The following is a 14,905-nucleotide window of genomic DNA, read 5'->3' on the forward strand; positions in this document are numbered from 1 at the left end:
TTTTCTTTTATTCCTTTTACTATAAAATTATAACTACCCACTAAGGTGATTGGAGAGAAAAGATAGGGAAGTTATTATTCAAATAATAATAAAATATAAATAAATATGATAACTAACTTATCATATTTTATTTATATTAAATTATATGTTATATCAAATATAACATATAACCTATAGTTTTAATATTGTATCACATACAATATAAGCTATAGTTTATTTTCTTTATTTTATGGTATTTAATATAAATTATATTTATATTAAATTTAACAATTATAAATCACATTCATAGAAAATATATTTGAATCTCATTCAAATATTTATTTCCTCCCATTAAACTATAATATATCAAATACATTATGATAATTATATCATATATAATTGAAACAATTTAATTATATCATATTAATTTGAACAATTCAATTTATAATATATAATTAAATATCTCTTATTAATTTGAACAATTCAAATTAACCAAAAACTGATTCTCAACTAAATCCTTTTGAGCTACCAAGGGGACCTTATGGACCTGTAGCTTGAAGCTCCAACGGTACATGAATAGTTAATTAAACTCTTTAATTACATTATCCATCATAAGTTAATTGTCGGGTACTCCACTAAAGACCAACAGCCGTATTCTTTGCACTATAGATATATTTATGTGTCCACTTGATGTAGCCAATCAACAGTACAATGACCCTTCACAAATTGTTCATAAGTACAACTAGGCCAAATTACCATTTTGCCCTTATAGTTATATCTGACTCTTTAAGTACCACTGATCTCTCTAATGAACAATAGATCATAGTCCTACTATGATTAAACCCCTCTCGGGCCAGGAGAGGGTGTGGTGCCACATTGTTCAAGACCCGAAATCAACCTTTAGAGGAGCAATTTATCCACTTACCCTACTTCAGAGAAGGAGTAAATTCCATCTTGTGTAACTGTGTTCCCAGCTTCCCAATCAGACGAATCTCCAAAATGGTAGGCTTGTTGAGTCGACAATCTGGCCACTCTCACCCATAAAAATCAAAGGACCGCCCTCATAGGCAGGAGTTCACAACTCACTTAGGATTCAGGTCATGTTATCTATGGTCAACATGGTGAAATGAAAGTCTCTATAATAAACTGTGTTATATAATGAGACTAAACATTTTGTGGTCCGGTCTTATACAAACTTCTTTGTATAGAATATCCCCGCTCGCATGTCTAATACATAAATGATCAGGATCATATCACTTATAGCACTTTACGACAATTGTAACATTTACAAAGCGGGTCATACTTGTAGTGTCACCAGAATAAGATATCTAGCCTTATCCATATACTACAGACCATTTAGGTTATCACTTAAACATGATCCACCTGTATGTCTCCATATATATGTTTAAGTTACAATGGCAATCTTGGATTTAGTTTATTGGTTTGTGGTTAATGCAACTAAAATATCACATATTTTATAGACAAAGTAAATAAAATATTATATATTATAATCACATAAGAGTTTGTTCATACAATGTTTACAAACTATAGGACCCTACGAGATTTAGGGCATCAAACCCAACATTTAGAGTCCACAGATTCAGTTCTTTGTTCCCAGAGAATAACGAGGAAGATCAGTTTTGGTGGTGTCCCAGTTTAAGGTTTTTCATTGTTCTAGAGAGGTGAGTGTCCCTGCTGAAGATTTTAGAGCTCTAGTGTTCGTGACACTTCAAGAGGATTTGCGTGAAGGGGTTTTTTTTCGAGGGTAAGTTCTCTCTTCCTCAAATTCTCAGTAGAAAGCATGTGTAGGTTTTTGTGTTTATCCTATATATTTGATTCTCCGCATTTCATTGTTTTTCAAATTAAATTTCAAATTGTACGACATTTACGCGATTCCATGAGGAATTCGATTCCTTCACCTCCCAGTCCTTACTTTCATTGTCATTTCTCCAACTTTCATTATGCTTAGGTTTATGATTTATGATTCTCTGCATTTCATTGTTTTTCAATTGGAATTTCAAATTGAACGGCGTTTATGCGCTTCCACGAGGAATTTGATTCCTTCACCTCCCTAGTTCTTACTTTTATTGTCATTTCTCCAGCTCCTAACTGTTTCTAGGAATCAAATTCTTGAAATGAAGAACAAACATGATTAGTGGTTACTGAATCAAGTATCGAGGCAGAATCATCATTCTCAACTAAGCATGTTTCCAAAACAAGTAGATCAGATTTATCTATTTTTGACTAGTTCCTTTCAGTCAAGAACTCTTCTTTGAAATCTCCATTCATTTTTGAAAAAAAAAACATGGACCATTATATTGAAAAAAAATTCTCGAAAAGATGTCCCCTTTTCCAATCTTGCATTGTGATTGAGCTTGAACACCTCATGCAAAGACTTCATTATCTCATGAGTAGTCTGCATAGACTCAAGCATCTTAGTCAAGAAATTTGGTATGCTTGCCAAGATATGGATTCAGGCTTGTTGATTAGCCTTCTTCCACTTTGCATAACTTTTACAAATATTTCGTTCGATATTTGGACAAGGGATTTGAGGACATTCCTCATACAGACGAATTCTAAATCATTTACTACTAACTTTATTAATTAAATTTTTCTAAGTTGTATAATGATTAGTAGTTAATAAATCGGAAGCTAATAAGGAAATATTTGAATTTGACATATTTGTTGAATCCAAACAAATTCGTTTATATTAGAAAACTTGTATAACTATTAAAAAGAAATCTAATCATGTTTTAACAAAACAATAATGAACCCTGATCATTTATTTTGCAATGATACTTCAATGATTTAGAATAAAAGTCATCATAGGGTAGTCAGTTACTCATTCACTAAATTGAGATATTCTCACCAAATATTATACCAGAATAACTCTTATTTCTATAATATTTAATTTTCATTTATTTGGTCAGAATTTTATTAATTACCTTAATAAATTCTTGTAAGTGTAACCCATCATTTTAGAAATTATAATCTTTGCCTCAACAAGTCTGTCGTAGAGAATAACAATATTGAGTAACAAAAATCATAACTTTGTCTTTGTCAAGAGTTAGCCTTGATATCAACCCATGAAAATACCATCGTAGAGGGACACATCAAGACGCTTCGAGGCTAAGCATGAATCTCACAATGTCAACTAATGATGGAGAGCACGAGATATGTTAACACGCATCCCTTTCCTACTTACTATAAATACTTTCTCTAATTAACCTTGATATTGATCTATGCAAACACCCTCCATAGGGGGACACATCAAAGCGCCTCGAGGCCAAGCATGAATCTCATGCATGAGTTACCCCAGGACGTAAGAGAATTAGACATATCATATATATCGTTATCTCCCACTAAGTATTTTAAAACCTAGGATTTATTACTTAGGTAAATTCGGCTAATCAATTTATCTAAGTCCATTGTTAAATTGGCCTAATATAACTCTTATATTGGATAGTTCAACAACATATGATTCTTGTTCATTAAGTACTTTAATAATCTTAATCATGTATTGCATGCTTGTCTAATTCACCTTCCAGGTTGGTTCCTAGATAGGGGTATTCCGTTTCTATCAACTTAAATACCCCAACCTTAGACAGAATCTTCAAAGTCCCTTATAGACAATTATTTTAAATATTTAATCTTTTATTATTTCTAATTTAATCGTATTAAAAAAATAAAAGATTAACCTATTTTTAATCATATTAGAAATATTTTTAACATAAGTCTAGGCGAATTAATTTTAAACCATTTAAAATTATTTAAGACTTATGTTTGTATGCAACTATTGATTACAGATTTTAATCTGATTCATTAAACTTATAACAATTATAAAATAATGAAATATTAAAATTTATAATCATACATCTAATGACATTAATTAAATATAACTCTTATATTTACTAAGTAATGTTATGCTCAATATAAATTCATTTTATCATATAATATAACATTTATATTAATCACTATTGAAAAGTGAAACCATATACATCATACATATATAACATTTATGCTAAAGTATGATGCATAGATATGCTTAATGATACATGCTATCATATAATATAGCATTTGTATTAATTATGATCCATGTGCATGTTTATAACATCATTCAACTATACAATATAAAATTTATGTTAAAGATGATGCATGATTAATGTTTATCTTAAGGTGGGAAAAACTATATCGCATACAATATGCAACATATAAGTTTAATCATACATCACATATAAAATTAAATAAACAGCAAAATTGACCGAATTTTGGCACCCTAAAAATTAATTAAATCAATATAATCTTATTATATTAATCTAATTAATTAAAATAACAAATATTTTCATAAAAAATTAAAATACAAGTAAAAAACTTGCAGTAAAACTTCCTTGAAGCCTTGAACATACAACCTGGAAACCGTAGGCACACGCGTGTCATACGTCGGAACGTTGCAAACCAACATTTATAGTGTAGCATACCCACATTTTTCTCTAATTTTCTTTCAAAATAAAAAAATTAATGTACAACCTAGCTCTGATATCATTTGAAGGAATCGAATTCCTCGTGGAAACATGTGAACGTCGTGCATTTGGTTTTCAATATCGAAATTAACAAAATACAGAGAAGTACCATACTGAAAACGAAAAGCGGGATAAACATATAAACCTTATAAGCATGCTGCTCTAAAGAGGAAGGGAAGAAGTAGACTTACATTTGTAGAAATCTCTTCTTCACTAAGACTCCTCCACCGAAATCATGAACAATGTCTTCCTCCCTCGAACAGTACAACACGAACACCAAACTTTCTTCCCCAAAGATCAAGACACCACCACTTAGACTTCCTTGCTATTCTCTGGCAAGGAATTGTAGGATCTAATTTGAATTTTGGAAGATGAAGGAATGACATAGAGAACTTTTTAGAGAGATCAATTTTCCATAGTGATTTTTTTTCACGTTCTTATCATCTTCATTCTGTATTTTCAATACGTATCTTATTTACAGATGGAGAGGGAAGAGCTAATTAACTCCCACGTGAAAAAGACCAACCAAATAACTCGCTAGAGAAGTTACTAATATTATAATATATGTAATATTATATAGTCAATCTACTAACCTTTAGTTAATTAACTACATAATATGCATTTTAATCATATTAAAATGCAATTCTCTCTTATAACATATAATTTTAATATGAACCTTATTCATTTTAATTTTAACATATAGTCAATATTTGAATCTTATTCAAATATATTACTCTCATTTATTATGTAGTATTAATTATAAATCATATTTATAATTAACTATATATTATAATGTATCAATATACATTATATCAATTTGAATCTCATTAAAATATTTATCTCTCTTATGCATAGTATTAATTAAAAATCACATTCAAAATTAACTATGTATTATAATGTATCAATATATATTATACTTTATATTAATCACATTAATATAAAGTTTCCCTTGAATAATTATTCTAAAACTATTTATTCCTTATTTTATCTTAATGAGCTAGTAAAGAGACCTTATGAACTTACAGAATAGAAACTCTATTGATACGATATTCATTAATAAAACTATTTAATTAATATAACTAATCAACAGTGAGTTAACCCTTCACAAATCACTCGTAGGTCAAATTATCATTTTATCCTTGTAGTTACATCTAACTCCTTAAGTACCATTGATCCCTCAGTGAACAATTAGTTATATCAACAGTGAGTTAACCCTTCACAAATCACTCGTAGATCAAATTACCATTTTATCCTTGTAATTACATCTAACCCTTAAGTACCATTGATCCCTCAGTGAACAATTAGTTATAGTCCAAATATAAACTAGAACCCTCTCTAGCTAGTAACAGAGTGAGGTTTCGTATTGTTCAAGACCCGGAATCAGTCATTAAGGGAAAAAATCATCTACTTTCCTTAAGACTGAAAGAAGTGAAATCCATTTCATGTAGCTGTGTTCTCAACTCCCCATTCAGACAAATTTCTGAAATGGTAGGCATATTGAGTTGGCGAATCTGGCCGCTCTCACCCATACAGATCGAATGATTGCCCTCATAGGAAGGAGTTTACAACTCACTCAGGATTAAGCTGAAGTTATCTATGATTATCCTAGGATTAAGCTTAATATTTTATTTATTATGTGCCACTTCAACATACTTTTAAAAATAAAGTAGGGTCCACTAATATTAATGTAGAGTCTATTAATATTTATAAAGATAAATTTATAGTGCGAACAAGGGGAATATGGTATTTCTGTAGTTCTAAAAATTTTCTCGATACAGCCCAAGTTACGTCTATTTTCTTGTGCATCCTATTCAATCACAAAAGGAAAAAACTATTAATTTTTTTTTTAAAAAAAAAGTTTTATACGTGGCAATTTGTAATTAAGCACTTGAGTAGGGTGCACAAGAATAGGTGCTGCACAGAATGGACCAAGTAATTTTAAAAAATTAATAATTCAAAATATTTGCTTCCAAATTGCTACCACTTATATCAATAAATATAATATATAAAGTACATATATGATCATATGATATAGTTGATGTTTTATTCAAATAGTTAGGGCTCATCTGGATTGACTTGAGAAAAAAAAAATTTCAAAAACTCATTTTTATTTAAATACTTTTGATAAAAACGGATTAAAATACACTTGAAAAACTATTTTGAGGAGTATCAAACACTCCAATTTCTTCCATGATGACTTATTTTTCAAATTAAACACTTGAAATGTATTCCAAACACACCTTTAGCGTTGAAATTGATAAATATTAAGGAATTACTCATTGATTAAACTTAAATATTATTCATAGTAGCTGATGGATTTTATAGCCCCACACAGATCCTTACTTTCAACCATCATTACACAATAATGCGAACCTCAAAACTATAGATTATGAAAGGGAACTATTCACAAAATTAGCTTTAGCCACACACATATAACAGTAACAATAGATAGATTATAGAATAAACAACCTTTTTAATTGATGTCATGTATATAAGTCAATATCATATATAGATTGTAGCAACAAAACTTAGACAAAAATTTTAAGATAAATTATTAATAAAGAATGAGAAGAATGATAATGATACATAGAGATGGATGATGATAATGAAAAAGAGGAGAAATAAAAATAAATGATGAGCAATAAAAAATAATGTTATTGAAATAGAAAATTTTTAATGTTGTTTGTTTATAAATGAAAAGAAGTAAATTAATTAAAAGTGGAAAGAAGAGATGGAAGCAAATGGTTGACAATAATTTGGTTGGTCTTTTGTGTGGGATGAAAGGCATCCCAAAACACATATTTACTTGCATCTGGACAAGTTAATGAATTTTCTTGATTGCACAAATAACTCATCTCAAATGTCCCTGTTCCACAGCATGCCTTTCCAGCCACCTCATACCCTACCATTTCAAAAATAAAATAAAATAGAAGTATAGGAAGGAAAAGTTCAGACTAAAAACTTGTAACTTGACGTTATGGATAACAGACCAACTACAAATATAGCAATCAAGTTCAAGTTATTAGCAAATATAGTAAAATATAAAAAAAAATTTAAATTAATCTCTTAAATCTATCGATAATAGATCATATTATTAGTAGAAATTTATTGATAGATAGATTATATAGTTGATAGTGTATATTACTCAAGTCTAGAAAGTGAGTAGTGGCCTAGGCATTATAAATTTTCCATAAATGGTAAAGAGAAAGAAGGTTGGATTGGCAGTGTCTTAAAGATTGTGCTACCAAATGCCACAGATTTGGCTGCCAGAGCTGTTGAAGTTATTTATGAGTGTCACCTAATTTTTTATGCTCAATGCAATGTGGTGTGTTATATATAAATGGTGGTTTCTCTTTTCCTACCAAACTAACTTTAGATATTTTCCTTCCCCTCAATCGATTCCTAGAGATTGATGAGGTCAATAAAAGTTAAAAAATCATTTCTGGTCACTAAATTTTATAAAAGAAATAATTTCATTTTTGTATCATAAAATGTTCTGTCAAAATTGCATGTCGGTGCTTATTATCCTTAATTATCTAAGGATTTAATCTCTGTAGTTTTGTAAAGATGTTTGATTCCTAATCAGTTCATTGATCCACGTAATAGGTAAGAAATTTCAATAAATTTTAATAATATATATATTTCATGGTAGGGATTTAAATGTTTTTAAAATATTAAGTCTAGATTGTTATAAAACTGAAATTATAGAGACTGAATCCTTACAAACTAAAGTTTGAAGACTTAAAGCCTCTTTGGATTGATTAGGGAAAAAAAAAATTCAAAAAAAATATTTTTATTAATTTTTTTTTATAAAAATGATTTAAAATATGTTTTATTAAATACTATATTGAGTGGTTATCAAATATCTCAATTTTTTTTTCAAAATTAAATACTTTAAAAGTTAAATTAAACACATCCTTAAATTATTACTTTCATAAAAGTTTATATTTAATAGTGTTTATTTAAACCATAATTAGAATAGTCTCTAAAATTTTAAAAATAAAAACAATCAATGGGTGAGATCTATACCAATGTAGTTAAAAATTAAAAAAAAAAAAAGGAGAAAAATTAATAGGTACTCAAACTAACAGCAATGATTAGGTGTAGTCTAATCTAATCTACACCTAATTTCCATACTCTCCCTATTTTTATACAAAAAAAATAATTATTATTATTATTATTTTTTAAAAAAAAATAAAAATAACAACGTGGCAATTTTTTAGGTACAAGGTTGCATAATAGATAGGTACATTCTTTCTCGAATGAGTACCAACTAGGTACATCTTACTTTTTGTTCACTCGTTTAAAGTTTTAAGATTATTTTCACATAAATCAACAATTATACCTCAAGAAATCACATCAAAAATTTAAAATTAAGGACATGTTTGGATTGATTTGAAAAAAAAAAGTGTTTTTCAAAAAAATCATTTTTATTTATAAATTTTTGATAAAAAAAATGATTAAAATAAATTTAAAAAGTTATTTTGAGTGGTTGCCAAAACATTTCACTTATTTCAAAATGACTTATTTTTTAAATTAAACACTTGAAAATATATTTCAAACATACCTTAAATGTTTTTAACTTGAGCAATACTTATATAAGATTTTCTAAAAAAAACATATATTGTAATAATTAATGACATTTGACCTACAATAACAATCCTACACTCTCAAAAAGCAACATGTCCATGTGTTGCTTACGATTGAAATTAATATTAACGTTATCAATTGTTAAATCCAATAAAATGTTTATATGATAGAGATGATGATATGAGAGAATTTTGTACAAATGACTCATTTATGTACGTATTAATGCATAATGACCTAAACTTAAAAAACGAATGAAAATTAACCTTCTATTGATGTCACAATGCACTATTGCGTCAAGGATGTCCCTCCCATCCCAAAATAGTAGTGCGACATTAAATCAACAGTCAGACCAATCAGTGATTAAAAATGAAAATCTCGTTAGGCTCCATTCCTTTCGTGATGGGTGAGACATCTCTAACGTGATAATGCATTCTAGACAATGGTGGAATGTTCTAGACATAAATAGAAGGTTAGTTTTCATTAGTTTTTTTAGGATTGAGTCACATTCATACAAAAATCTCATGATATGATGCTGAAATTCACCCGAGACTATCGAAAGATTTAAAAAGGAAAAAAAAAAAAAGTAAAAAAAGGGGTTATAAGATATCTTACCAAATGAGTAAGGGTTGGTGATGATTTGATAAAATATAGGATAAGGATTTGAGAAGACCATAGTAAGACCAGGGAGCTGTGTATTCAAATCCCAAACAAAAGCTTCCAATTTGTTGTTGAATTCCAAAGCCACAAGATTGTATTTGTCAACACAATCAAAATTAGCCATAACATTTGTTGCTCTTTCAAGTGGCAAACAGCCCATTGGAGGGAGTCCTGTGAATGAAATTTTTCTAACTCCAACACTGTAAATTTCTTTGATGAAGTTTCTTGCCAATTCCAAAAGGAAATCTTCAAATTGTTGAATGCTAAATTGAAGTCTCCTTCGAGGAATTGTGTAGTAATTCTCTAAGAAATCGTTTGTTCCTAAACTTACTAAATATAATGCTTCTCTTATCACTTCATTTGCTTTCTCATTCCCAAGATACCCTCTTAGTTTCATTTGATACTCCTTGTAAAGCTCCACTTCCTTCCATAGTGGTATCACATTCTGAAAGAAAAAAGATGAACATTATTATAAAAGAATTACGAGAAAATAAACACAATTTTCAAACAAAGTTTTAAATATTTGATATGAAGCTGGTTAAAGATGAAACATGGATACAATTAAAGTCACATCGTTAATTGAGAAGGCTTACTAGGACGTCGGAGGTGGCGTTATCGAAGCCAGTACCGGCGGAGGCGAAGCAAACTCCGGTGGCGAAATCGGCAATAGTAAAAGCTGGATCTAAGTAAGCCGGAATGGTTGGTTTCAAACCAAAAGCTTCAGAAATAAAATCCGGCGGAACTTTGCCGTTAGAGAATCTTCCGGTGGGTTGTCCGGCGAGGAAATCACGTCCATAAGGCCTAAAATTACTTTTCAACAATGTTTTAATCACATTGTTATTACCTGAATCGACAGATGAATCTCCAAACACAATGATGGCTGGAATTTTAGCTTCAACTTCAACTTTGAATCCCAATCTCAAAATTATTATAAACATGAACAATAATAATAATTGGTTAACATAGAACAAGAAACCCCCCATTATTATTAATATTATGGGAGGAAAAAAAAACTGTTCTTTGGGAAAGAAAATGGAAGATATATATTGAGAGTGATAAAGATGAATTGGAGGGTTAAATTTTGATATAAATTTAGAGAGAGAGAGGTGTGGTTTGGTGGGAAAATTTAATGAGGATTTTGATGGTGTGGTTGCTGGTCCAACAAATCTACATGCAAAAATGCCAATAATATATTATATAGTTTAGTGGGTTTTTAGGTAATTAAGCCATGTGGAGGGTTTTTCAGTTGTGGTGGCCGGAATTGTTATATAAAAACTCTAACAAATTGGAATTAGAAATTGTTTATGTGTTCAAACGCGATCCTAAAAATATTTAGATTAATTTATTTTAACTATAAGAATGGAATTAGACACGAATTGACTTATATCAAATTTTTTTAAATAAGTTAGGCAAATTTTTCTTGACTTGAGATTCGAACAATAGTCCACTAGATAGGATGGGTCAATTCTACTTGAATGTTCTTTGATAGTCAATTCAATATATAAATTGTAAAATTCTAGAAATTTTTTCGTGTAGGCTAAACTTGAGAGAAGCACACAAACTCAAAGTTCATTCACTGTACTCTCCCTCAAAAAACAAAAGAAAAAAACCTCGAGTCATGGGAAGACTTTAGATAGTCTTCTTCCAATAAGGTAAGAAAATTTTGATTTTATGTTTGGTAAAGTTGTCTTTTTTAAAAAGTGTAGCATATATCGAAAATTACTTATAAATTAGAGGAATTTGAAAGTTATATAAATTTTAAGATGGATTAGATTCAAAGTTTGAAGTTGATGGACTAAATATTAATAGAATAAAGAAATTTGAAGCTTTTAATCTTTTAGAAGTAGAAATGTGTATGCTTAATGTTAGTAGTCAAATTTTGGGTTTTTTATTACATGGAGAACCTCTTTTACTTGAACAATGTTTTGTTTGCATATAATTCATTAATTTTTGTTTGCATCCTATACACAAATGTTTTTATTTAATTGAGTTGGAAAAATAATAAAATCACTTGTCATCTAAAATTTGAACCATCAACTTTTTGAGATAATAAGTGGTTGTCTAATCCACCAAGATATATCAAATTGAACCGAAATGGTCAGTACACAAAATTTGCATAAATCATTTATTATTATTAAAAAAAACAAAGTCAATTATTACATTCACGTGGTTATAAAAAATAAAAAAAAAAACCTACTCTAAATATATGAAGGGTCCTAAAGAAATTTAAGAAAGATATGAATGCACATAAAGTGTTTGGTCCTTATATTTGGTGATGTTTGTTGGAATAGCAGGTATATATATATATATATAATCATAGATATTATTAACACTACAAAGGAAAATAATCTTTAAGAAAAGGATGAAAAAATCAGTCATTTTCCCAACAAATATTTTGGCTACTAAATTTGGTAAGCAATCTAATTTCTCGCGAAATATTTTATTTCACTTCCAAAAATGAAAAATGGGAAGAGAGAGAAGGATATATATATTCATTTGGTCATGAAAAAGAAAAATAAATTACATTGTACAAGATTGACCTATTTTGTTGTCCTAAGGTAATTGATGCCAATATCCAATATATTATTTGCAAAATACTCTTTTGGTCTATAAAATTATTTATGGTTGTATGTAATTTTTGAAGTTCAAAAAATAACACTTTTAATATTTATAATGAGTCTAAATGTCTTTGAGATACTTTGACAGTTAGTTTAACTAATGGTAAATTAAATTGTTGCTTTTAAAACTTCGCAAACTAAAATAAGCACATACTCCAAATCTTAAGGAGGCGTTTGGGGGCGTGTTTGAGATACAAACTATTCTAGTATGAGTTATAAATAGTATGTGTTTGGCGTGCATGCTATTTTAATCTAGGCAGTAAATAATCAATATTTTAATAAAGAGAGGTTTGAAATAATATTTACTATTATTAATTGTAGATTATAAATACTTATGTAAATAACATTATTATATTTGAAACTCCAAATATGGAGTAAGCTATAATATAGTTGAAAGATAAAATTGTTACTTGAGTAAAATTTCAAGTCTTAAAGTATCTTTTACCAAGCAAATTACTATATAGAATTGTATAATTTAATACATTCATACATAATACATTCACACACATATAATATACGAGCAATGTTGCGGTTCAGAATTAAAGGAGATCAGCCAGCTAAGCTAGGAATGCATATTTTAGAAATTTTATTTCTGATGAAAAAAATAATGGTTAATATTTATGTTGGAGTTGGGTATTAAAATAATGTTTGGTTGTATTTATTATTTGTAGCGTGACCTAATAAATTGGCAACATAGTTAGGTTTTTGGCATTGACTTTCAGTACGGATTTTTTGGGTTAATTGAGCAACTTTATATTCCGTTTGAAATTGAAATTATCGTCACTTTTAAATTAATTATTAACCGTTGTAAAATTAGTTACGATGTATAAATTAATACGAAATGAGTATAATTTATTTATATGAGTTAAAGTAGCTTATTATTTCAGTTATTATCATAGTGATATAATTTAAATTTTGTTATAATAATTTTTTAAAAAAGTTTTAGATGATTTGAATTTCAATTAATTTCGATTATTTTAAGATTATTCGATAAAAGTCTAAGAAAAAATAATTATTATCAAAAAAATAATCAATTAAAATTTGAAAATAGATGTGACATAATATATTAATATAGAATGATATTTTTATAATATATTTATTTAAATGGTTAAGAAAGTAATAGATTTTTAAGAAAGCTAAATCTAAACACGGCTAGTTCTTATACTTTAGCTTTGTCAAAAACCATTTGGAAAATTCTTAACCGTTTTTCGCATTTCGTAAAAAGATTTAAATTAAATTTATTAAAATCACTTAAAAAAAACATTAATTTCACGTCTACTTTAAAACTTTCTATTAGCTTTTAGATTCTCCTAAAATTAGATAAAAATTTTAATTAATATTTAGTTTTCAATTTTATACTCTAAAAAAAATATTTATTTTATATATTTATCTATTTCTCACATAATCAGGTCTATTTTTCTATTTTTCATGAGTTAAATGTATCAATCTTTTTTAAAAATATACCATGTTGATATTTTTTTTAATAAAGTTATTTTCCTTAATATTCTATGACAAACAAAATTTATCATACTAAATAATTATTTAAAATCATAAATTATGAAAAAACCATTTAAAAAGTTAGTTATAAGTCTATTTTAATTATTATTATCTAAAATAAGTTATTTATGTATTTATTTATCAAACATTCTAACCTAATTTTTCAAACTTAAGTTGAAGGAAAGCTGAACGAAACCTAATTTTATTAATTTTTCAAACTTAGGCAGTTAACCATTATAATCTGTTGAAAATGAGGGTGGATTCTTACTATTTAAATTTACAGTTAGATGAAATCACATTTACTGCAAGTACATATCAATTCATTCTATTCAATTCAAATCATGATCATAATGTTTAAGGATTAGTATTTATTCCAAAGGGAAAGATTTCACTTTGGATTGAGATTTTTTTAACAATTAATTTTGGGTTGATTGATAACGTTCTCGTTTCCTAGTTTCTATTTTTCATTCATTGTTTCTTGTTTTTCGTTTCTTCTTTTTTTTAGAATAAGAAACATAATTACTTTTGATAACTAATAAGAAACATAATTACTTTTGATAACTATTCCTATCTATTTTATTTTTTTTTAAAAAAATAGAAATAGAAATTTATTTGATAATTATTTCTTTGCATAACTATTTTTTGTTTCTTGTTTTTTATTTTTTATTTATTTTTTTTGTAACAATATAATATAAATAAAGAAGATGTGATACATTAAACATCGAAAAATATATTATTAAAAATTTATGTCATCTAATACAAGTAAGTCTCGATGACAACTAAATATAATAACAAAATTATATCATATCCTTTATATGTTGCCCAAATCTGATAGACACTGTCATTTCTAACTTGAGTCATTTGTCTTAAATAATGTCAAGTCAAATCCAACTTATCTGTATTATTATTATGTAAATGACATGGTTATAAAATATTAGAGTTAAACTAAATGAATGTCTTAGTCAACAAAATTTATATATTGTAAAATTCTATACAGTTTTAGATATGCTCAAAATATTAGAATTAAAAATAATATATAAACAC

General features: G+C 27.7%; 1 protein-coding gene across 1 annotated transcript; it reads right to left on the minus strand.

The window, feature by feature from the left end:
- Window positions 1–7,134: 7,134 nt before the first annotated feature.
- Window positions 7,135–10,859, minus strand: LOC120077634 (GDSL esterase/lipase At2g42990-like). Its single transcript, XM_039031583.2, has 3 exons — window positions 10,340–10,859; window positions 9,702–10,191; window positions 7,135–7,401 (listed from the first exon to the last, which is right to left on the minus strand). Exons 1-3 carry the CDS (start codon window positions 10,727–10,729, stop codon window positions 7,208–7,210), a joined length of 1,074 nt encoding a protein of 357 aa, XP_038887511.1. The 5' UTR covers window positions 10,730–10,859; the 3' UTR covers window positions 7,135–7,207.
- Window positions 10,860–14,905: the final 4,046 nt, after the last annotated feature.

Source organism: Benincasa hispida, chromosome 5 (assembly GCF_027475165.1).
Source record: "Benincasa hispida cultivar pf3 chromosome 5, pf3_genome.v1.1, whole genome shotgun sequence".
In the NCBI taxonomy this organism is placed as follows: domain Eukaryota; kingdom Viridiplantae; phylum Streptophyta; class Magnoliopsida; order Cucurbitales; family Cucurbitaceae; genus Benincasa; species Benincasa hispida.

Coding starts and splice junctions, on each gene's coding strand:
- LOC120077634 (XM_039031583.2), bottom strand. CDS start 10,729: ATGGGGGGTTTCTTGTTCTATGTTAACCAATTATTATTATTGTTCATG. Junction 10,192..10,339: donor ACGCCACCTCCGACGTCCTA/GTAAGCCTTCTC, acceptor TTTTTCTTTCAG/AATGTGATACCACTATGGAA. Junction 7,402..9,701: donor CACCAACCCTTACTCATTTG/GTAAGATATCTT, acceptor TTGAAATGGTAG/GGTATGAGGTGGCTGGAAAG.